Source organism: Parus major, chromosome 12 (genome assembly GCF_001522545.3).
Source record: "Parus major isolate Abel chromosome 12, Parus_major1.1, whole genome shotgun sequence".
Lineage (NCBI taxonomy): Eukaryota > Metazoa > Chordata > Aves > Passeriformes > Paridae > Parus > Parus major.
Window position 1 is genome coordinate 3,870,084 of NC_031781.1, and position 25,366 is coordinate 3,895,449.

The 25,366-nt window shown below is 43.7% G+C and overlaps 1 protein-coding gene across 3 annotated transcripts in view; it reads right to left on the minus strand.

Moving 5' to 3' along the window:
- The window catches only part of RAD54L2 (RAD54 like 2), a 46,748-nt gene extending 22,174 nt beyond the window's left edge, over window positions 1-24,574 (minus strand). The window contains exon 1 of one of the 3 annotated variants that reach the window (XM_015641043.3): window positions 24,286-24,571. In XM_015641043.3, coding sequence (XP_015496529.1) covers window positions 24,286-24,436 — 151 coding nt within the window. In that variant the 5' untranslated portion in view covers window positions 24,437-24,571. Of the gene's footprint in view, window positions 1-10,167; window positions 10,851-24,285 lie in introns of those variants that run through there. The other 2 variants (XM_015641041.3, XM_015641042.3) reach the window with 2 other exon arrangements.
- Window positions 24,575-25,366: the final 792 nt, after the last annotated feature.

Genomic DNA, 25,366 nt, shown 5'->3' on the forward strand with positions numbered 1-25,366 from the left:
CTCTCCAACAGGCTGCCAGTGACCAAGCTAACGCTTCCAGAGCAAAGAAAGGAAATGTTTCTGTTCAAAAGTTTCCCTTGAAGCAAACTGTTTCTGACAAGCGTTGTAATAGCTTCTTTGAAGCATCTTGTCCCCTTGTGTCAGGCAAAGAGATACCCTGAACTTCATCTTGTAATCAGCTTTCTTGCTTACATTGTGTATCTGAGCTAATGACTGAACTGAAATGACACTTAGACAGTACTTTGGAGGAAAGAAGACATCAGTGCAGAGGAATGTGGCAGATGAAGTAATACAGATCCAACAAGCATCACATTGTGACTCTGAGGGATCTGAAGACAGAGAGCATTCCTTCTCAAAATGCTGGGAGCTTAAATGAAGGATGCTTCAGTACAGCACATTGCACCTACAGCTGTCATGTTGATATGCCCATTAAATTAACCTTATTTCCAGTATCATCTCATCTTAAAGTCACATCTTAAAGACATCTTAAGAGGTGTCATATCATCTTAAAATTGAGATGACTAGAAGTAGATTCACACCTTGTTCAAAAGCACCAACTTTGCAAACTTCTTCTCCAGACATCCTACCAGACCCACCCCAGCATTTGCTGCAAGTTTTTGTCAGAACACATTTAGGACTTCAGAGCTCAGCCCACTATGGACCAGTACCAGCAGAGGAGCTCAAACATTTCTGTGAATATCTGTCTGCAAGCCTTACAAACCAGGTGTCCACAGCTTACAGGATGGAACAGATCTCATGATGAATGCAAGGAGAGTTACGCATATGAAGATAAAGGCAAAGGGGTTCACTGCTACAAGCACAGCAGTTCTCCTACCACAGCCAAGGTCTTAGAGCCCTGTTCTCCCACCATGCCTCTTTAGATTTACAAGCTCAGATATCAAGCATCAGCTCACTTGCAGACAGAGAACTGTGCTGGGAATAAACCCAGTTTCTCAGGCTTCCCAGACAACAACTCTGCTATTTGAGCTACAGACACATTTTAGTCACATTACCTGCAATTCTTCAGCACTGTTTCCTTCCCCCCACCCCTCTTGACTCCTGGTTATATAACTAGATCAAAAGATTGGATGAAATAGGGCAAAGGGAAGCAGGGAGGCTGCACACGTGATCACATGCTCCGGGATGAGTCATTAAACCGGAGACAAACACTGCCATGGTTACACTGCTGCCATCTCACCCTGTGCCTGGAGGACCTTGACAAGGCACCAGAGAGCACAAAGCCATGCCTGTTTGGAAGAGGAAGCGCTTCCCTCCCCATACTCCAGCAATTGCCCACATCACCTCCTCCAGCAGCCACCCTGCCACCTGCACTGTGCCAGGCAAGGGTGTCTTCAGAACAAGGGTGATAATAGCAAAACCCAAAGGCTCAGGAGCCCAAATTATTACATCTCCTCTATGTGTCCAGATGTGTTGTATAATCCCTATGTAGACTCCTTCCATTTCTGCATTTTACCTTTTCTTTCCTCTTAATGATATGTAATATGAGCCCTGGTGAAACCTACACACAGCTGGATAGGGCTTTTAGAATATAATTCTCATCTGACCAGGAACCTGAAGCCCAAAATTTGATGAATTTGGTGCTGCAATGAGTACAAGCCCTCATCCGCCACAGCCATGTCTGCTCAGGCTGGTGTTTGTCCTGCCAATACAAGTTCTGAGGTGAGGAACACAATCTGTGCCTCAGCCCACATTCCTGACACATATGCATCAAGAGAGCTCTTCCACGCTAGCGACAGCTCCAAACATCTCACTGATTCAGCTGCAGTGGGATTCAGGGGACAGCCAGCTTCCCAAAGGCTGCTCCTATCCTTGCCACCACCACGAATAAAGCACTTCACAAAGTTTAACTAACACAATGAAAAAATCACAAGTCTAACCTTGCAACAGCTCCCACCACACCTGTGGCATGAGCTGGCAGTTACCAGCAGGAATTGTTTTGCTGCTGCTTTGTATTAAACTCCTGATTATGTGCACAGCCTAAACCCAACCCAGATGAAAAGTGAGGCTCCCTGCTGCAGTCGTGTGGCTGCTCTCCAATACAGTGAGCTCCAAGCTGTGTAAATGGGACCCACACTGGGACAGAAACACATTAAGAAACAATAACTACACACAAACACCTATTTTGTATAAGAACAGCTCTGATCTTTGGGTTGGAGGGAGTGTGGGAACAGCCTCGTCGAACAGGTCCCATCAGGTAATCAATGGAATAATCCTGCCCCAATTTTGCCAAACCTACATCTACAACAGAAATGCAATTATGGTTTTGTAACAGGAGCTCAACACACTACTCTGACATGGTTATACAAGTAGTGTTTTACACAACACAAAAATTCATCAGCCACGTTTGCATGTTGACAACTGTCTGATCATGCTGGAGCTGCTGTGCACTCTAGGAAGACCTGGGCATTTATCCACATTGCCTGCTTGAGAAGAGCATTGCCACCAGCCTGGGGGGTGACAAGCCAGCACAGCCCTGCACAGCAAGATGAGCCACATCAGAAAAAGCAGGCCCAAGTCTGCCCAGCAGAAGACAGCCATGGGTCAGGTATGGTTGTTGGCAAGGGTGTAAATCCATTCCATGGTTACACACAGTGGGCATCAAGAATCAGGCGGTTCACACCAGCTTTGTTCCATCTTTTACGCTGTCCTCACCAGGTCTACAAAGAGGATTTCCCAAGGGAAGTGGTGGTAGCATCAGTGAAACTGCTCCTTCACGTGGGCAACAGCTCTGAGAAATCCCCAAACAGTTCCCAGTGGTTATGGACACCTGCACACACCTAGGCACTCTGTCCTGCAAGGTACCCTGAATGCCAAGAGGGGCACGACTATCCTTTCTCATGCACTTTAGAGGTGTGAAATGTGCCTGCACTCTCAAAACCCAACAGACCTGGTTATAGCAGAGATCTGGTTTGTGCTGCAGGCCAGAGGTTGCAGGTTTTCTTTGCCCAATAAGCTGCAGCACCACCCCCAGATGCACATACAAATAGGGGGGAGGCATTTGGTTTCTTGACCAAAACTTGCGTGTCACAGTATTACAGTTTAGAAGTCTCTGTAGGAAAGAGAGTCGTGACTGCTGTGTAACGCTGCTTCAGATGCTCCCTGTGTGGTGTGATTGCCAGAGCTGTCCCTAAACATTGCACACAGCTGTGACTCATGATGTGTAACACAGCAAAAGATTTGTCCCGCAGTCAGGCACCTCCTATTGCAGCCAAACTCACCTCATCACGTCCTTCTCAAACTTCTGTTACAACAGCACAGGATTCAGCCTGGAGAATATTCTCTAGATCATTGATTCAGTAATGAATTGCTCTCAACACAGCTTGCTCTGCAAAATGGATCAGGTTGCTGCAAAGTGTCATGAAGCAGCAGGTTGTTTTGAGGTGTAACATTTGTGCAACTAACACTGTCTTCTGACACTAAGGTAAGTGAAAAACAGTGTTATAGCCAGTCTCCATACTCCAAGGTACACCTCAGTAAGTCCAAGTGTCTGTGCATCCACAGTTTGGCTCTAGCAACAGTCAGCACTCTTAGGTGTAGAAAATTCCCATTCAAAAGATCTGAGGGTCTCCTACCTGAGGTTGCTGCATAAGAAGATCCAAGAGAATGGTGGACAAACTATTGTGTAGGTTGCTGATTTCCTTGCCTGCTCAGTTACTAGCCAGCTAACAGGGCTAGCTAGAGCTATGTACACCTCCTCCTGGGAGACCAGTTTCATTGCCAGTGTAACTCTAGTGCCTCCAGGAAAGACACAGCACTGAAAACCAGACACTTGTTTATTTCTAAAATCATTTTACTATGGAAACTCAGGATACCAAATAGGACAATTGTGCTGAGTCTTTGGGCATTATTTCCTATCCTAAGGACAGGGATGTGCATGCATGGTGAGGAAGATAGCTGCATGCAGAGCAGTGAGCAGTTAATTCTTACTTTGGGAGCTTTCTTTTGTCCTGCACAAAGAACAAAGAGCAGTTAAATATTATTGCAGGCCTTCTGGGAACTTCTATGCAGTTTGTGGGCAAAAGCCTGTCAGATACTAGCTAATACTAGCTAGTGCTACTACATCCAGTACTGAGCTGTCCAAGCAGGAATGGGAGGAGCACTGAGGGATGGCACAAGGAAGTCTAATTGCACAGCTCCAGCTACAACTCAGTCCCTGACACACTGAACTACAACTGGAGTGCCAAAGGCTGGAGGAGCAACTCTGCAGAGCAAGCCCGACTACAAAGGCTCTGCCAGCCTGGCAGATGCTCTGTGGGGTTATGTGATGTTTCTCCAGCGTACTGTGAGCTGGAGTGGTGGATAGGTGATGCCAGAGTGCAACCGTACCTGGCTCACAAAGAACAGCGGTTCTCTAACTGTAGTAGTACGGCAATCAACTCGGAAGCTGGCAACATCCAGAGTCTTCTGGCTCATCCTGCATTCAGCTGTGCAATATAAATGAAATATTTTCAAAGTATTCTTTGTATGCAACTGGCGCAGCTGTTAGTGGATGTCATGCAAGAAGGGAGAAGTGGTGTCTGCACAGAAGCACCTCTCACAGAGGTGGCATTGTGTGAAAACACTTCAGCACCACAAGGCTGGGCTGGAGGCAGGAAACTCCTTGTGAAACCCCTCAAGTACACTGTAGGTGAAAGTAGGGGAAAAGCTCAGATTCCCTTCCTCCAGGCTTTACCTGTTGCAACACTCAGGAGAGGCAAAATGACGGCACACATCAACACCTGGTTGCTTCCACCCAAAGCCCTGGGAAAGCCACCTCAGAGAGGGTGGGAGCGGGACAGAGCAGGACGCGGCCCCTCCGGGAACTCGGGGCTCTCCGCGGCAGCCGCTGTCAGGGCAGCTAATTAGCAACAAGACTTTGTTCTCCTCGGAAAATAATCGGGCTCAGTCTTCGACGGCAGGACGCCCCTCCCAGCCACCAGCGCTTAACAAAGCCCTAATTATGTAAGTATTATATAACCCGGCACACCTGCCCCCCCGCGCCGGCCGCGGCACCCGCGCCCGGCCGCCCCTCGGCCCTCTCCGGTCACCAGCAGCTGCCAGTGCGACAGCCGGGACCAGCCTTTTGTCCGCTTGTCCACACAGGACCACGGCTGTGGGAGCTCCCAGGCCAGGCACTGCGCCCTGGCCAAGCGGGCAGCCAGGCCGTGAGGCGCTGGCCCGACAGCCCCGGGCCGGGCTGTCCCCGGGCGGCTCCGGCGGAACGCAGCCCGCTGAGCCCGGCAGTGACCGACCCCCGCTCCGCTCTCGGCCCGGCTCTGCTGCCGGCTGCGATGCCCGCTGTCCTGCTGAGTCACAGACACCGTACTGCCAGGCACAAGGGCGTCTTTCGAGCCGAGCCTCATCCCAGGGGAAGCTTCCCTGAACTGTCAAAAAGCACGTACATCTTCATTCCCGTTGCTGATTTATCTAGGAGTTAACCACCGCAGGTCTGTCGTTCATACCTGTCACTGTAACCAGACACAGAGTCTGTCATGTTGGTATAACAAAGAGCACTGCTTGAAGTCTGAGTAATGTGTTTTTCATTTCTCTAAGTATCAGTAAAGCGATCACTCGCTGTGGGTTCGAGACACCTACGTGAAATCTGCAGATTGATGGTGAGGGATGGCTGGCTGCCTTTGTCCCCAGTGCAGGACCAGAGGATGGAGGGAGGAGATGAGCTCTAAAGAAAAAGCCACCAGCTCTGACTCTGTGGGCCAGAGCATGAGGAGGGAGCCAGACCATGAGCATACACAAGTCAAACCCATCTCCAGTCTCCTTTGGCAAGAAGTAAGCCCAAATCCATGGAAAATTTTAAAAGATAAATTACAAAGCAGCACTTCCCTTCTTTTTTCCTTCAGACATCTTTCAGCATACCATTCGCTGATGAGGTTATGGTGCAGAATAAAACTCCTTTCCTGGCCTGAAGGAATCCTTCAGGAACAAAAGACAGCAGAATTGAAGGGCAGGAGCAAGGAATATACCACCCAGAAACCAAAGGGCAAGGAAGCGGCCAAGAAGTGCTGAGAGGCAAACTGGAATATCAAACAGCCAACTTTGGTGACAGGCAATATATCTTCTAACCGTGGGATTATGCAAGCAGAACCAGGCCCCAAATACCCAAGAGATCTTGTTCTGGCTGGGCCTCAATGCTGCGGACGCTGAGACCCGGGTTACATAAACACCAAAGAGCACTTATATAACTGTTGTATGGCACAGGCTCACAGCCACTGGTGCCCCATTGCCACGGGAGTGTGGCAGGTACCTGCTCTGGCACCCAGCCCCTCCAGGATCTCCTCCCATCCCTGCACAAACCCACGAATGCAGCCCAGGTGAGGTGCCCATCAGGTTGTCCCTTTCGCAGGCACCACAGGCTCACGGTTGCTCTGGAGCAGTGGGCAATCCTTTATCCATTTCCAGCTCCAATATGCTCAAAAGAGGACTGTGAAATTTCAAATCAAACATTTTCACAGCACTCTGAGCAACACCTGGAGAGAATACAGAATGCTGCTACCTGCAATCCCTCTTCTAGGTGTGTAATCAAAACTACTTTATCCAATGGAAAGTCCTCAAACCTAAACTGTTCCCTCCTGCGGTGCCCCCTCTTGCACAGACACTGTGGGCTTTAGTGAAGGCAGAAACAGAGACAAGAAAGGTACCCACTAAGTTAGCAAGGGAAGTGGGGACCGGTCACATTTGTCCTTTAGCCAGGGGTGTGTGAGAGCAATGAGTTACATAAAGCTACTGCTCTGCTCTGGAGTCAGGAAGTGTTTCAGGCTGAGTGCTGGGAAGTTTTCAACAAGCTGTGCGCAGGAGGGAACCGAAACCTCCCCTTTCTGGTTATCCCAGTTAACTAGTAACCCAGAATAGAGTTTTGTCAGCCAGATTACGAAAATTACCATGGGGATCTAAACCACAAGTAACCGGATTTAACCTTATTTATTTTCACAACAGTTCAAAGCTTTTTCAAAAAAGAGAAATATGATCTAGTTTATTGAGGTGGCTAAATATTGATTTAGGTAACAAAGATAAATTTCCCCTTTCCAGCTTCAGAAAATAGATGCATATGGGGGCTTGTCACATTCCGAGCACAGCAAATCCAGCTGGCTTCTACCATGACTCTTCTAGGGATAAATTTCAGGGACTAAGAAAAGAGGACGAGTAGGGGAGCAAGCATTCTGCATTATGCAATGATTACATAAGCATTAATTTACACTAGGTAGCTGGGAGTTGTAGCTTTATACCAGCATACCCTCAGAGCAATGGGAAATAATAAAGAAGGGATTATTGCTGCCACACACTTCCAAGGCCACCAAAATGGCAAACAAACAAGAACCTGCTGAACTTTAAACTCTGCCTCAAGCTCTCACCATAGCTTTGCTCAGAACCTGCTAACAAGGACAGGGAGAAGACAGGTGACAAGCATTCCTAATTTAAAAGAGCAGCATGGGAAATAATCCCAGCACAAGGCATCCTCCAGCACGAGTCCTGATGGCAGTGGTATAAGAGAGGAGTGATTTCAAAATTATAATAGTGTCATTTGTACCCTAATCAGTGTCAAAGGAGCTCATGGGCATGATGAGCTCCTCACAGTAACCCTCCTGTCCATTGTGCAGAGGAGGAAACTAAATCAAAGCAATCAGGTAGGCATCAGTACTGAGTAACTCAAGTTATTGGCTCCCTGAGCTCTAATCAACAATTCTCCTTCTCCTTAAATATAATTTCTACTTGAAAAAAACAAAACACATTTTTTGATTTTTTTTAGAACTGTAACAAAGCACAGAACTTCAGCTACATTCCCTTTTTCTGCCTCAGTGTCTAAAGTAATTTCAGAGGAATTTTTAAGGACTCTGTTTAATGAGGGAGGCATCACTTGGGAGAAAAATTCAAATTGTTGAGTTTGAGCCTGTGTGCCACCGCATTCCACTGGCACTTCTCCCATCAACTGCAGCCAGAAAAGTGACCGAGAGCACTGGAGAAAGTTAATAAGACCAGGATGAAACACCATCGCTGAAAGAACAATGTTTCTAGTTTTCCTTTCCAAAATACTGGTGCTGCTAAAGGAGTTTGACAAAAGGCTGCAAAGTTGTTTGTGGCAATCAGACTTGCACAAACTGAAGTCACAATGTCACAAGGACCACCCCCTACCCCTCCACCCCCCCCGAATACACAACACCCTAAAATCTAAGCACATTAAAGCCTGGAAAAGAAACAGGCACCTGGTTCCTTCCTAAGGTTGCTAAAATGACAATTACCTCTATGGTCAAAAAATAAATATATGTGTATATCAGGAGGAAATAGGGATCTTTACATAAAAGATATTTTTCTCACAGGACAACAGGGGGATAGGTAGTGTGCTGCAACAAACCTTGATTTACTAGGTGGTGGGTGCTACCATAAAGTAATTAAAACCTGCTCTAACTTTTCAGAAATATTTTTAAAATAACAAAAAGGTATCACAGCACTGCATGTACAGGAACTTGCTACTTTGAAGACCCCAAAGAAGTGTTCAGACACCTGGACTGAGGAAAACCCATATAAACCAGAGAGGAAAAAAAACATTGCTCAGTGGTTGAAGCACAAAACCAGGGAAGCGCACGATGTGTAAGTTCTGCACAGACTCACTCAGTGACCTTGTGCAGTTTATCATCTCTCTTGGGACAGGAAGGCTGTGCAGAAGTGTGATGGAGACTCTCCTGGATCTACCAGCCAGAACAGAACCTCATTAGATCAGTTAAAAAAGCTTCCTGAAAGAGAGATAATTTTCTCCTGACAGAGACTTTGGTAGAGACTGTGACAAACCTTGTCCCAGACTTTACAAGTTGACGAGTACAAAGAGGAGTTAATTTGCACTTTTGCTCTCTTACTTTTGTACAAATACCTTTCCACCCCAAATTTTTGAAAGGCCTCTAACCTTGTATTCTCACTCCATCTACGACCTACAGTCTCATTTCCAAAAGCATCTTTCTCTCCCTGTCTTCTCTTTTTATACCTATTATCTAGACTAAGTTACATAAGCCACTTGTATCATCACCCAGATTCCTCATTTATCCAAACTCATTTTCTATTGTAATTCCTTTTTTTACTCAGTTCACACTCTCCCAGAATTAGCTTCTTTGTCCTGCCACCACAACCAGAAAAATAAGATGGATTTCTTTTTCTAGAACTCCCCTTCCCACTAATGGATAACAAATATTGCATGTCTTATTTCTGTAAAAACTCATGACAACCAAACTGCACTTCTGTAATAAACCAGAATTCCACAGTTGGAACTCCTGGGGACCATATTTGATCAGTCTGTTAGGTTTATAGCATGTCTTGGGAGGTATTTGCCACATGAACAAGGTGCAGGAAGCTTGACATCACAAAGTACCTCACCTCAAAGCAAGAAGTTAAATTACAAATTTAGAAAGTTCTTCAGATCTGCACAAACCAACATACATCTTCCCACCAGCAAACAAATTAAGTGGCAGCTATCCCCAAACTGTAAACTCCTGTTAGGATTTCACCAGCATCTTCCATTTGATAGGGGGGGAAACAGCCAAGTAGCTTTTAGTCTCTTAGGCACTAATTAGGGGATCTGGAGCAAGCACCAACAGCTCTGCCTGGTGCTCAGATTGTTGCCCGGTCAGCAAGTCACCAAATATTTCACTGACAAAAGAAGCTCTTGAAACTCTTATCAAGTAGGATGTTACAGGGAAAGTATACACCCAAAGTCAAAGGGGGTGGGGGAGAGGACAGTGGATATAGAACAATGCTGCTAGTAACAACTGCCTCCTCTCTTGGAAAAAATAACTTTTGCAGCATTATAACACAACAGCAGCAGAAACAATAACATCCAGACCCAGAATGTCACATCACCAAAGACTTCAGAATTACAGCCACAAAGGAAGAGTGAGCTTCTTTTTCATGTCCCCTCCATCAGGCCAACAGGCACTGCAAGGCTCTAAATCTCAACCTTTTCCATTCCTGCCTGGTAGGGAGCACAATAAAATCTGGGACCTACAGAAGAGCCTTGGTTCCTGATGCCTTTTACTAGCTACTGAGCGGGGTGCTCCAGCCCAGGGGTGGGAAAATGAATGGCCTGTAAGAGGAAAGCAAGAGGGAAAAGAAAACAAAGGAGAAAAAGAAAGAAAAATCAACCCTCAAAATCCCCCACCTGTGTCCTACCTGGAAACTGCTGAGACTCATCCAAGAGTAGCATGCTGCTCAGTGCACCGAGGTGAGCCCTTTCCCTGCACACTTGTTCAACGAGGCTGCACACTCTCAGCTCTTCTGCTATTCTTGTCTCAGGGTCTTCAGGACAAAAGTTTCCAGTCACTCCTGACAACTCCTTATCTCTTCCCACAGCCCAGCGAGCACTAAATCCACTCTCACTGGCTGTTCAGTTCGCAGGCGGGAAAAGACTCCTGATAAAACAGTCCAGGGTACAGGCAGGGAAACCTGCTCTTAAAGTTTCTGAAAATAACTTTGGTAAATAGCTCCTAGTGCTTGAATCCACCCAGCTGGTGTGACGAGAAGCAGTACGTATATATCCTCCCTGCACCCAGCCGAGACGGACCAGGGTCACTGTTATATAACTAGTTAAATATGCCTCGTGTTCAGCCTAAATAAAAATTGTCACTATCTCCTCCCCTGCTTGGAGAGTCAAACAACACAGCCCTGCCCGAGGTAGCTGCTGCTCCACTGGGGACCGATGCCTGGAGCTGTGCTGCCGGGATGGTTTGGCTTCCCGGGAACAAGCTCAGTTATGCTGAGGAAAAGAGTTTTAGAAGAGAGAAGAGGAGCAGGGAGGCTGAGTGGGTGTGTACGGGGGAGGTCTCTCTCCTCTGGAGCAGCAGAGCTGCACGCTGTACGGATCAGATCCCATTCACTCAGCCTGTGATCCAGTTCAACTAGTGGCAGAGACCAAGACTGAGAATAAAATAAAAATCCTTACATAACCGTTCAGGCTCCGGTGGGGCCCCGTGCAAGGGGAATCCCAACAGACAACAGGACGTTCAGAGCAGGGGACACGCAGGACCCTAACTCTGCTTCCCAGCTTCAGAGCACCTAAGGAAAAGTGGGTGGGAAGGAGATGCAGAAAGGAGTACAGCCCTTCTGGCTTTGAACACAATTGTGATTTTATGAGCTATTTGCATGGTGCCTGCTAATTTGCAAGAAACTTGGACAACTGAGACTGAAACTTGAGCAATTTGATGGAGCTGGTAACCTGTTTGCACAACAACAGGTGAAAGAGCATCCTGTTTGCTTGGTTAAATCAGCAGCTTGTGGACCACTACAAGTTTCTCAGTTTTCAGGAAAGAACTTGTCAGAATTTGTGGAGTGGAAGATTACTTTAAGTAAGCCTTTGTCCCAGTCATTCACCTGCATCAGCACAGGCACAAGAGAGAATAAGTAAGTACAGAATAAGTCTTTTAAAGCTGTGGTTGAACCCCTAAAGGCTATCCAGCCTGCCTAACCTTCTTCAGTATTACAGAGACTTTATCCATGCCCAATTCCCCTCACAGGCATATCTAATGCCAGTAATAAACAGCAAACCTGGGCTAAGAGACATGTAATGAAATTAGCTCACTGGTAGTGAGCATTTGTCCATGTAACCAAGTCAGCTGTTTATTGAAACAGCTGGTGAGGGAGCACTGGGAAAGGCAGGACATGCACAAGAAATGCAAAGCAGGTGGTGTCCGAACAGCCCTTGCACAAACCTGCAGGAGTCCAGGACAATGAGCTGCACTCACAACAGCAAAAGCTGATCTAAAGGTCTGCAAGCACAGCCAGGGCACAGCCCAGTTCCTCTTTCTTTGTGTGACTCCAGCCATTTTTATTTGACCTTTTATTTGAGAGGGTAGCAAGGAACTGTGAATACTTGCTGCCATCAAAACACCCTCAGTGCTTCAGGGTACATCACAACTTTGAAACAAACCCAAGATGCCTTTTCATAATTAGAGCTATATAAATTTTACAAATAAAAAATTAAAAAATGAACTCTACTACAATTAAGACACTGAGTAACAAGACAGCCTTTCACCTATGTCACAGATTCAAACAGCCTGGCTGGCACACAATGTTTATCATGGGGGGAAAAGAGGGACAAATATATTTAAAAAGTGCAGAGCCAAGGATCTTGTAACAAGCCTTATAAGGACTTTGTAGGGTTGGAATAAATAAGCAAACATGACCTCAGCATCTGACCTAACAGATTTTTGAAACTGGAAAGCAAGATTTAAAAACAAATACTGGGTAAATACAACTGGGTATTTGCAAAGCACGCAGTGCTGGTTTTGGCTGGGAGAGAGTTAATTTTTTTTCATAGCAGCTAGTATGGGGCTATGTTTTGGATTTGTGTTGGAAATAGCGTTGATAATAGAAATGTTTTTGCTGTTGGTGAGCAGGGTTAACACAGAGTTCAAGGCCTTTTCTGCTTCTGACACTGCCCCACCAGTGAGGAAGCTGGGGTGCACAAGGAGTTAGGAGGGGACACAGCTGGGACAGCTGACCCCAAGTGGCCCCAGGGATACCCCAGAGCATATGGTGTCATGCTCAGCATATAGAGTTGGGGAAAGGAGGAGGAGGAGAGGGGGCATGTCTGGAGTGATGGTGTTTGTCTTCCCAAGTCACTGTTACTGTGATGGAGCCCTGCTTTCTTGGGGATGGCTGAACACTTGCCTGCCCATGGGAAGGAGTTAATGAATTCCTTCTTCTGCTTTGCTGTTAAACTATCTTTATCCCAACCCACAAGCTTCGTCACTTTCACCCTTCCAATTCTCTCCTCCATCCCACTAGGGGATAGTGAGTGGCTGTGTGGGGCTGAGCTGCCAGCTGGGGTTAAACCACAACACATCCATATTACAGCAGTCAAGCATGAGAAAAATGGAAATTCAATTCACTGGGGGAAACAGGAAACCTATACCTGTCTTCTGCACACAGCAATAAAAAGGGAATTCCCTTCTTCACCTCAGTGTGCAAAATGGAAAAGGAATTTTTCTAGCTTTCCTACTCACAACAGCCTGCTGGTGAGGCTACCACTGTTAGCCAGAATAAATACATATTCACACAACCAAGAATTAGATCTGCCTGAAACAGTCAGTTTATAAAATTATCTCCTCATGGAAGGTAATCTTGTTATAGGTAAGTCCATTTACTGAATAGCTTTTCCATGAGGCCAGTCTTACCGGTAACGAACAACGTTCTCCCTGCCTGGTGTCTGAAATCTTACCCAGCTGTCACACCTCACCTTCCTCATCTCAAACCACAAGCTCTTTGCAAGCATACAAACTGTGCTATACATCACAAAAGGTTTCTCAAAAAACTTTCGTCACCTGAGAGATTCCCTTGCTAAAAACTTAGAAGATTACCTGTTAAAAAAACCCCAAACAACACTATGAAGTTTGTATTTTCATAGAATATTAAGACAAAGGTCCTTCAGGATATGTTTTTTATTTGGCTGACAAGTGCTTCCAGCAGCAACGTCAGCATCCCTGAACACTGCAAATTCACAAGCATTAGAACTCATACCTAACCTATAGACATATACAGACAAGAAACTTGACCGTAAAGTATATCAGGACTAGTTCCTTCATATAGCAAAGAACATTATCAAACTGAAGTCAGTTAAACTAAGAAATATTTCAACAAAATGTCCCAAAACATGCACTCCCTTCAAGGTGGAGTAGCTCCTTCCCTAGCCCCATAACTGTTGTCCACCTTGAACCTCCCAACCCCTGCTCCTCAGGCTGAGCAGCTCCATGCCTTCTCAAGAGTCATCTGATCCAAGCTCAGTGAGGATAGCATGAGAGAGAAGCACTGGATCAGGATGTACCACCCTGCTCTTGGTCCCTGCAAGCTGGGGTTGTTCCCTTCTCTCCAGGCTGTTCATCCTCATCATCACCCCATAAAGCAGAAGAGACTTTCCTTGCCCACCTTCAGCTGCTCCACAGTGGCTGCACAGTCCCTTCCCCAGCCCACAGCTTTCTCCCAGCCATGCTCCACATCCACCAGCTCCTTCTGCACACCCCACTGACCTCCACTGTAGAGGGAAGCTGCCTACTAACCCAAATTTTAAGTTACTGAAAGTGAACTAGGCTTGACAGGCACATTTCACTCTTGATTAGCACCTGCTAGTAGCACATACACATATCATTAAGGCCACTTTCCCTGCCCTAGTTTCCATGTTGTTTTAGCAACACAGAAAACACAAGAATACCAGGTTTGAGTTGGACACGGTATAAGGTGTTGTTTATCCACCCAGAACAGTTCAGACAGAATCACACTTGGACTTCACAACACCCTGTGTTGGCAACTTAGTATTGCTGGGCTTTGAGAATCATTTGCTTTTTAAACAAACACTGCACTGCAAATAATTTATATTTTTTTTAATAAAATCTAAACCTGGAAAACCAGAGGACTTTTTCCACTGACTTTAGCGAGCTTTAGACTGAACCATAAGGCATGAATTTTGATAAATCTGTTTTTTTCTCATTTTACTTTATTAATATAAATCTTGGTTTATTTTCTTTCCCAAATTCATCTAAATCATAAGTGGGGGGAGGTTGGGAAGTTGTATATAATGTAACAAAAATCTAATTGCACAAAATACAGGAAGTGACACAATGAAGTGCCTCTTGCAAATGCTTTTCACACTGGCACTGTGGCAAAACACACTGCTTGAGATTCCAAAGCTTTCAAAGGTTGTTTACATGTACCAAAGAAAAGAAGCTGTTACTAGCCAATATAATGATTTAAAGTCAAACAATATATACCATAGATATTTATCATCATTTAATAAAAATTAAATCCATTGAGTTACAATCCCAGTTACATTCAATAAACTGATTCCTCCCTTCCTGTAACTTGCTCAATTTCTCTGCTGCTGTAGATGACACAATGTATTTGTGCATCACTGAAGAGCTTTTTGGTACAGCTTTCATTTCATTCCATTCATTTTCAGCTATGTGCAAATTTGACACAAATCACAAGCTGAGTACACAAAAGTACCACTTGAAAATTGCTTCTAACAGTTCAAGTATTTAAAAACTTTACACAGACAAACATTACCTGCAGATGTTTTAATTGCAGAATTTGTTTTGACAGAGATTTAAGCTAGAAGTTTCTGTTCACCTAGCCCAAAAAGATTTTATCTTGTAGCTTTCTTCTGTCTCATTCCTATTTGCATATTTGCAAGTGAAAATAAAGTCCTCTGACTCCTACTTAGAATTTTTTTGAGGCTGAGTCAGTGAACTACATATCGAAGAAAATGTGAACAACACATTTTAAACATCTGCAGTACAAAATATTATTAATAGAAAATACTTTGATCCAAACAACGAACCAGACACTTCTAAAAGTTCAGTTTTGCAGTTTCTTTAAAGCCTAAGCAAGAAGTTAGAAAGATAAATAAAGGAAATAACTATGATGTGATATTGTGTTTTAAAATCTGAAGAATACTTTTAATTTAATTAACAGTTCCTCACCTCCTTCCACACTTTCATTATTTAATATTACACTTGTATAACATATAGCTCCGTGCACATTTTATTTAACCAGTCATTAAAACCAGCACAATGCCACATAAATTAGGGGAAAATGAAATTAAGGACTCTTTGCATGGTTTTAACCTCGGATGAAAATCAAGGAAGTGTTTCACCTAGTACATTTGAACATAAAAGGGGGTGCTGCCTTAAAATGTAAACCAGAGGATTTTCACTTTGGCTTCTTCACACTCATCAGGTGAACTTGGCAAAGTGACATTACCACTCCTTACCTGATCAAGAGGGAAAATACCACATTACAAATTTGCTAATTAGTTTCCATATGATTTCATCACCATTACAGAGATTGCAGATGAGGGAATACAGTATCTATTAGCAATGGCAAGGTGTGGTACAAAGCTGACAATCCAAAATGTACATGGAGGGAAAAGGTACCAAACAGGACAGGGGAGAGAGTGGGATTGTCCTTTGTTAGAGATTCTCTGGCTTTATGAAAAGAAAAAAAGCGAGTTTTTGGCTAAGAAAACACAATCTCTATATCCTGCAAAGCTTATCAGGAAAGCAGAAAGACAACTTGGAGCAATTGTTTTTTCAGTTAACATCAGCTCAGTCACTGACCCTGCTCCCCACACCTACATGCTACTCTCACACTTGTGACAGCTTTAAGAGAAGAGATAAAAGAGAGGCAAAAAACCATTTGAGAAACTCCATATACATATATAGAAAATGCAGAGCCATGGACGTGGGCTGCTCCTGAACTGCATAGAAAGATTTCTATTTTGTATTCCATCATACGCAATAGATCAAAGGGAAGGAGGGAGAAAAGGGGGGAAAGCGTAGCTGGTTATAACACCACATCATTTCACGAGATCTGCCAGTCCCTGTGCCCAATTGGCGGCTCTGGAGGAAGCAGAGCTCTGGCGTCATCACCTCCTTTTAAAGAAGTAAAGCAAGTCATTACTCCAAGTTATATAACACTCAGACTATGCCAGACTTTGTGCCACCCTCTCAAAAAGGAAGCCGCTGTCACAGAGCCTGGAAGGCGGGCAGGGGAGTCACCGACGTTTTCTTTCGGAGCTTCCCCCTGCTCGGGATAAGCCGAGGAGACCGGGAAGGAGTCCTGGCGTTCGGGCAGAGAGAAAGCTCAGCGACTGACCTGCAACATCGGCAGTCCGTAATCCCCTGCACAGGGGGCTGGGGGACAGCACTCCTCAGGATCTCATCCTTCCTTCCCACAGCAGCCCTCAGGCCACACCTCACCCTGCTGAGAATAACCTAATTCACAGGGTTAGTTAGAATGCTGGAATCGGCCAGCAAAGCCCCCAGACCTCAGGCACCACTCCTCCCCATTCCTCCCTGATTTATTGGCAAACAGCAAGGCAAGGGACCTCTACCATCCTCCCACCACCGAAACTGCCCCAATACAACAGAATGCCCAGCCAGACAATCTGCAGCTTCGGAATCGGCAGGAGGGGAGATAAAGCATCCAGCACTGGCTGCTCCCAGCAAAGCACCCAAGAGGATTTTTCTTTAACAGCACCATTTAGTGATTGGATTTAGTGAGTCCAGTAAATCCAGTTCAAGGGTCTGCACAAGGGGCTGGGGACAGGGACCCTCGCTGGCTGGGCAGGGCCAAGCCCCTCAGACTGCACACACAAACATAATTTTGCTCTGACACACACTGTGCTCCCGGGAAACCACCAGGATAAAAGCAATGGGTAAAATCTGCAGCCTTCTGTAATGAAGTGAAGTTCCCAGAGAAACCAGTGGGTCTTTTGCCTTAATGAGAGGCAAACCTCCACCGTAATTTCAATGTAACCCTTCAGTAACCAGGTCTGCTATAACAGCAAATGCTACCATCCTGACTCTTTCTACCTTTGATACTAACTACATCTTCTCTATTTTATTCAGCTGGATTGTGGAAACACAGAAGCCAGCCAGCTCCTATTTTTTTGGGTCCTTCGAAACCAACACAAGTCTTGAACAGAAGGTTTGTGGACACAGAGAGTGTATGCTGAACAGACACAAACCTCTTAGCACTCTGAGGAACTGAGAGAACAACAGAACCCCCTCAGCTTCTTAGTTACAGTACATCACCTGAGAAACACATCCACTATCTGCAATTGGATGCAGATTTACTGAGTTACCCACAACCATCTGAGGCTGAGCCCCACACTCTGCACCTATGATAAAGTACATTTAAACACACTGATCCATAAGGATCATTTTCTAATGCAATGTAATACAGTTTCCTAAAACAATTTGATTAAGTTTAAACACATGTCAATAGGCAGGATATTAGGTGACAAGTAAATTATTTTACAGGTGGGTGCCACCTGCAAAAGTGACTGCTTTTGTACCTCTTATGATACCACACAAGCCATCCTCTTTGCAGGCAAATTATTGGCTTGGAAGGCAGGCTACATAAATCATGAAAACCTACCTGGCTTGTAAGGAACATCAAAGTGCACAGTGGTACATAAAAGTTCAGATCTGGCTCTTTACTAAGACCAGAGCCATTGCAAAGGCAACAAACCTAGACATGAGAAAAGGTTTGTTTCCCCCCCCAGGATATGTCCTTCCAGCTTACTTGGAAATAGTACTGGTGGGCTCTAGAGGGAGCTGCATCCAGCCACAAGAAACCAAAATAAAAGAATCTACATAGGGAAGTCCATCAAGAGGAAAAAAGTGAGATGGTGTCAATCATCACTCTTCTCTTTCCCCAAGAAATCCACCTTTTGCACTGCAAATATCCACTTGTAGACTAAACTGCAGGATTATGACTTACAGGGACTCACCACTGGCATAGGTACATACAGAACACAGAGGAGATTACACTTAAAGCCTCCCTCATGATGGTATTCAGGGCTTTTTCAGATTTAGGCAAGTCCTGCCTTCTGTTTCTTTCCATACCTTTTGCTTCAACTCTTCCATTTTCAAGCAATAAGAAGAGCCACTCCAAGCTTACTCAGATGGTTTTGTGTCTTTCCTTAGCCCCAGCACCTGCCTCCAGCTAAAGAAGGACAGGAGATCAAAGCACATGTCACCAGTCTGAGGAAGGAAGCATGCAGCAACCAAGGCCACCGTGTCACACACTGTAGCAGATGGAAGCAGGGCTCCTCAAAGAGCAGTTCTGTTCTCTGAGGCTGCCTCGACCTTGGGATGCCCATCTGCCCTTGGTGCCACCTGGAGACACAGCTGTGAAAGCCTGCTTTCTAAAAGGAGTGGAGGGATTAAAGCAGTAAGTGCCTAATTACTCCTCCTCTTCTTAAGGAATAAATTTAATTTTCTAGCAGATATGAAGGACAACTTCAAGCCAGTGTTTCCTAAAAGAAAATGCTGTACAGTCTGGTCAAAAGTAGAAGGCAAAAGATTTCAGGTTGTTGGAACAAATCTCCATTTACCAACACAAGCAGGATCATTCGTTTCAGGTAAATGTGCAGGGAAATTACTTTCTAACAGCAGTTTCTATTTTCTTCTCCTTTTTATCTCTAGCAGGATGGGCCTTTCTAAATCTGGATATAAAATGATACAGAATACAATACCATTTAGCAAGATAGGAGACTGTCTCCATACTCTGCCTCTCTCTCAGTTTCACACAGGTAAGTATAACATGACCTAATTTATAACAATAACTACAGTCAAAAAGCAAAAACTCACATATTTGAGGAGGAGCCTACAAAATTAACAGATTTATACCAAAGACTTTACTCTCTTTTGTAAGGACAGAAAGTTGCTCTGTTCCCAACCACACACATCCAGCTGGGGACTCCCACACACCCCACTTTTGTTTTGTTCCAGCACTTCGTTGGGGAGAAGAAAAGATAGAATGCTTTGGGGTGGGAAGCACTTGAATAACACCATCTCCAAAATGAGCAGCAGATCTCTGTACCTCAAGAACACATTCATGTATCATTCAAAGAAGTATTAACCCACACTTCCGCATGACTTTAAAAACAGATTTTCAAAATAATTTCAGCTTTAATAACTCCAGGTGCTAATGAACTTTCTAGTAATTATTAACTACTATAAAATTAACTACTAATTTTTCTCATCAGATGCACCATATTAAATAAAATCTATACTTGCTATAATTTCATGCCAATATTTTTCCTCCAAAAAACAAGTGAAAATTGTAGGAAAAGCTGGTCAAGCAGGACCCCTTTAAATGAACAGGCTTTCCTCTAGTGAGGGTTCAAGGGAAGCAAAGATCTTTTCAAGCTTCGATCAGCTGTGGCTGCCATCTGAAATCAAGAATTCTTGCCTTAGTATCAAGGGGAGAAGCCCAAAACTGTGAGTACCAAGTGGCAGCTCAAGTTCAAGTGACAGCAGCTACTGCAATACATTGGGGATTGTGCTGCAGAAAGGAAAGGTAGCTCTGTTTGAGCTATCAAATGTCATAAGCAGGATGAGCACAGTTTTAAGAGGCTAGGGTGAGAAAAAGGGTCTCACCCCCTCCCTCACCTCATGTGCCAATCTCTCAGATGTTCCGAGATTTCCTCATGACCTCACCCTACCAAGGAGCTGCAGTGCAAAACATCACTACACCCATGTGTCCTCCACTCCTGGACTTGCCATTCTGCACCACCAACCAATCATGCTTCTCATTCACTCCTCTTTAAGAGCCTGTATGTCCACAAAACCCCACACAAACCACTGTTGGTTTGCTCCAGCACTTTGTCAGGCAGTAGGAGGAACAGTATGAGTCTGAGCTGGGAAGAGGGAGCTCCTCCAGTTCTCCAGCAGTCCAACAGAGATGCCACAGAGCTTGCACGTTCCCAGCCCTGGGAAAGAAAGAGGGGGCAGGAAAGGAGAAAAAGTGCACAACACAGGGCAGGAGACAAGGCCAATTCCATGGAGCTTGTCTTATCACAACAGTATCATCTAATATGTTATTATTTGGGATTGCCTGGTATCTTTGTACAGTAAAAATTGCAGCACTACTGTAGTACTGGAAAATTGTTTACCCTAAAAGCACCAATTCCAACCATGCTGTACCATGCACCCTGTAATGAAAACACAACTAAGAGCCTTTGAGGACAGCATCTGAATGCTTGCACTCATTAAGACATCTTTGAGAGAACTGAGAGAGAACTTTTATCCCAAACTGCACTTAAATAAAGTGTTTAACCCATATACTCAGAGGTAAGAAAACAAGAAACTTGCCATCACTATTAATAGCAGAATTACAGCAATATGCATAAATATGAGATAATGAATTCCAGAGACATCAGTCAGAATAATCCAGAGACATTCCCAAAGTGGAAAAACAGAACAGTTCAGTGGGATTCATTCAAACACTCAACAGCTTTCCTTGGGAAAGCTCTGAGGTATAAACGGTCCATGCATCTGAAATTATCTGTAAAATCCATACTGGAGGTTTGTTTCCTCTTTGCTCAAATTAGATTTTATTCCTATGGAGTCCCACACAGCCCTGAGCAACAACCAGGATCAGAGAAAAAGTGCAGGACTTGAAACAGCCCTTTATCTCTACAGTCATCAGTACATCACATTTCTAGTGAAAACGATTGAAGGAGTTAACGAAAAAAGTTCCTAGCAGTCACGCATTGCTATCACAAAATCAAACATGATAAAACAGGTGCTGCAACCCACAAGTGATGAGAAAACAGATGAAGTGGGCAGGGATGACAAGGCTGGAAAAGCAGTGGCAGCCTCTGGCTGGGATTGAAGCGTGCTGCTGGGATGGGTGTGCAGTCTGGCAGCTGGGGAAGGGGCTGTGAGTGTCAGAATAGGTATGTTCTGGAAGGAGCACGTTAGGAAAAAAAATACTAAAGCTGTAAGAGCTCCTACACATGATGCTCAGGTTCATTAACTGGCCACCACTGAAAATATGGATAAAGGATGTAAGCTATATGGTTATTAGCTTTCACTTACTCAGAAATATTTACAAAACTAGCTTCTCTTGCTTTTTTGTTTCTTTGAAGGCAGGGGCAAAGGTTGGAGAGCTGTGTTCTTCGATACTGAAAGCCTGTACCATACAAGTACAAACTAAACTCTAGACCACCTGCAGGACAACCTATACTAAATGCAAACAAACTGAGCAGAAATGAGAAAAATGTACCAAAACTGAAGATAGCACTCAAGTACCAGAATATAAAAAGAACTCCTAGAAGACTGTGAAACTGAAACTACACACAGAAAGACAAATGCAGGTTAAATGTCCAAAACACAAGTCACTGCTAAGTCTGAGATATTATTGACCACCACCAAGTGTGGGTAACATTACAATAACACTGGAGAGTTCTTAAGTTATTTGAGCCTCTATCAATACGTGGACATACTAAACAAAGCCACTAGTTTGCAGGCAAACTGTAAAAATATTAGTTTTGTAATTGATATAATCATTATTATTTAAAACAAGTAATCAGTTTCAGTTTGGAGAAAATGTTTATGCAGCCTGTCACCCTTCCAAGGAAATAGCTGTGAAGGATTAATAATCATTTAAAGCTTGTAGTGCTACAAATATGCATGAGCCCATCCCCAAGGGAAAGATCCCCAAGGATCCCCAGTGGGATCAGAACAACCACCACACCAGGAGGGGAGGAGAACAGCACAGCTGGGAATAGGGAGAACAAAGTTTTAACAGAAATTATTAAAATTAAGCTTTTTAAAAGCTTCATAATATAAACATCAGAGCACTGCATCCCTTCTTATGAATAAAACTATCTGTTCCAAATATGATATTTATGAATGAGGTTAGTCTACAAAGCAACAGGACTACAAACATCAGATTGGCAAAATAAAATGAACCACTTAATTCTGAAGTTGGTTATACTTCATAGACTAAAGAGCAGGAGACTGGTTTATATTAGATCTAAGGTGATACAGATGCCAAATGACATTTTGGAGGCAGTGTATTGCTGTTAGGAGATATCAGGAAAAGCAGACTGGACACCTCCACAGAAGATAATTATACATCTAAGCACCCAGAAAGCATTCTGATATTGTGGCAGACAGAATTAAAGCTGAACAATCTGAAACCTCAGAGGCAATCTAGCTTTGCTCAGCTCATGGGAGTTTTCCCTTGTACCTAATGAACAACCACAAAAAATATTTTATATTAGTTTTATGTAAATTCTTTTTACTGTTCCTCATTATTTTCTGCATTTGTTAAAATTCATTTTTAATTAGTCACTACAAAAATATAAAACATGAACATGTTTCTAGTGTGTTTTAACATGAAAATATATAGCTGTCATTAGCATTTCACAATGTTCTGTATACCTACATTGATCTTGTTTGCTTTGGAAAGAATAATCCTGACAGATAACTGTGAATATTCACTCACAATAATATAGATGTTGATGATAAAGTACATAAATCTATGATAAAATATCATAGGGAATGACCCAATTGAATGTGACATACAGACACTCCCTTCTGTAAATGAAAGTTTGGCAACCACGTCACACTTCCTCCTAGTCCACTGGCTGCAGGGTCCTGTGAACAAAGTGACATCATCATCACCAGCCTGAGACAGTAATCTGTGACCTTGTAACTCTTACTGTGTTGCTATTGGGAATTCCCTTGTTTCTTACCTGAACTAACACTTCCATTTCTGCTACTTTCTCATTAGAAAAAGCCATCATGTGAATACAAAAAAGAGGATTACATTTTTTTTTTGTGTAAACATTTTTATAAAAGCATTTAAATCAAAACAGCATCTTCAAGTAGCACATGGCTGAAAGAATATAACAACAAAACAAACAACACTTGAGGACAACAATTTATTTTGAAGCCAAAAATTCTTTAGTAACTAGAAGAAGAGAGAAGTCTCTGTTTTGAACACATTTTATGCTAAGAAAAGGAAGACTACTCTCAGTTGGTTTAGGTAGGTGTATTCAAATACCTGTATACCCTTTGAAGTTATTAAAAATTGCAATTTTAAAGGAAGCAAATAGAGCATCCCCTTAGGCTCTGGCTACAGTTTCATGATATAAAGAGTTTGATGGCAAATTCAACATGGGGAATTCCCACCCGAGCTCTGCATCCCTGTCTACGTGCCCTAGAACATCAGCCCTTCTGGACCAACAAACATTTCCAGGATCATGCTGTGACCCAGAACTGTTATCTAGTAACACTCAAATGTAACCTGCACACCACAGGCCAACAAACACCTGTATTAGCCCTGACCTAAATTGTTTCTCTCCTGAAGAGGAGAGTAGGGCAGCTGGAACTAGGTGAGGACAGAAGGTGACAACTTACTTAGCACTTCCATCTTTCATACTGTGAAACAAACAAAGGAGAACCCAATCTGTATGCTGGTAGAAAACAATATTTTCCAGCTGTTAAAGATTATTACTGTGAGTAAGCAATAATTGCCCACAGCATCCATCAAATTGTTTATGTATAGGGCAAGCCAATGATAAGAAATAAATATATTATAAAAAATAATTTTTATTTTTTCTATATATTGTATATTTTACATATATTATATAAAAGAAATACATATATTTCTTTTCACCACATCTTTTAAATAATACAAGTTATTGTAAATAGACTTATTTACTTCTTTATATAGTTGCTTCCCCAAAATTTCAAGCTATTTAAAAAATTCTATCCTACTTACAATTTGTACTTGTGGCTTGTTTTCATGATGGAAATATTTTTTGGGCCAGGAGACCGTATTTAACATACATTAATTATCTATTTAAACTAAACAGCCACATAAAGACTTCTTCCTACCAAGAGCTGGACAAATCCTAGCCCTTACACCATCTCCCAAGGGGTGACAGCCAGTTTTCTGTAACAATGTATATTCCCAACCCCATTCACTCACCACTTTCATCAAGTAAGTCCTCCTCATCATCCCCATCATTGTCCTCCTCCATCGCCTCCTCCTCATCTTCCTCCTCCTCCTCTTCCATATCCTCCTGCTCCAAGTCCGGGTCCAGGTCCGGATCACTCCCTGAGATTGACTCGTCTGACATGATTCCCAGTGGTGCTCCTTGTGCATTACCTGCTCATGTTCTACCGTGAGGCAGCCCTGGAAGGACAAAAAAGAGGTAGGTGAGCCCAGCAAATCCCAACCTTTGAGCTTCAAGGCTCAACATCAGAGCAGCATTATTGCTCCAAAGGAAAAAAACAAATCAGCCTTTTAAATAAGACACTTAGATACCAGACAAAGCATAAAATCCTGTGTAGAAAACACATGCCATAAGAAATGGATCATAGTGGTAGAGGCCCAGCACTGAAGAATCTCCATTCTCTTTGGTATCCCTGACATGCACACAGCAGCAAGATTCCTGGTATCAATGCCTGACTATTCAGAGATGCAAAAATTAATAAATTATATGAACAATCTCAGAACACTACCATCCAAACAGGAAGCATACGAAAAAGGACCAGTGTCAGCATCCCCTCTGGATACCTGTTACCCTGATCCCTGCAAACACCATCACACTGTGCAGATGAGGGTCAGGAACAGAAACCCCCTCCTGCCTCAGCTGTACCCACTACAAAGGTCACCCAGCTCCTCACCACAGCCTAGCTGAACTGTCTGACTCAGCCACACAACAAAAACAATGTTATCTTCATAATTTGGGCAGAAGACAACAAAGATCCAGTTTGAAAGGTTGAACTTCCTTTGTAAAACAGGGCAGGAAGAATAGTAAACACAAAAGGATGGATCAGAAAAAAATTGTGTTTCCTTTCTCTCAAGGACAAGAACTGGGGCTGGCTGTGCATAACTTCTGTTACACCACTCCACTGCATCACAGCAGAAGTTGTGGTAGAACACAAAAATGAAGCCTGAAGAGAGGACCGAGGCAATCACAAAGTTACCAGTTTATCTGTTCAGATTGTGCACTCTCACTTCTGGACAGTAAAGAGCACTCCTAAACACTCCTCTTCCATACACA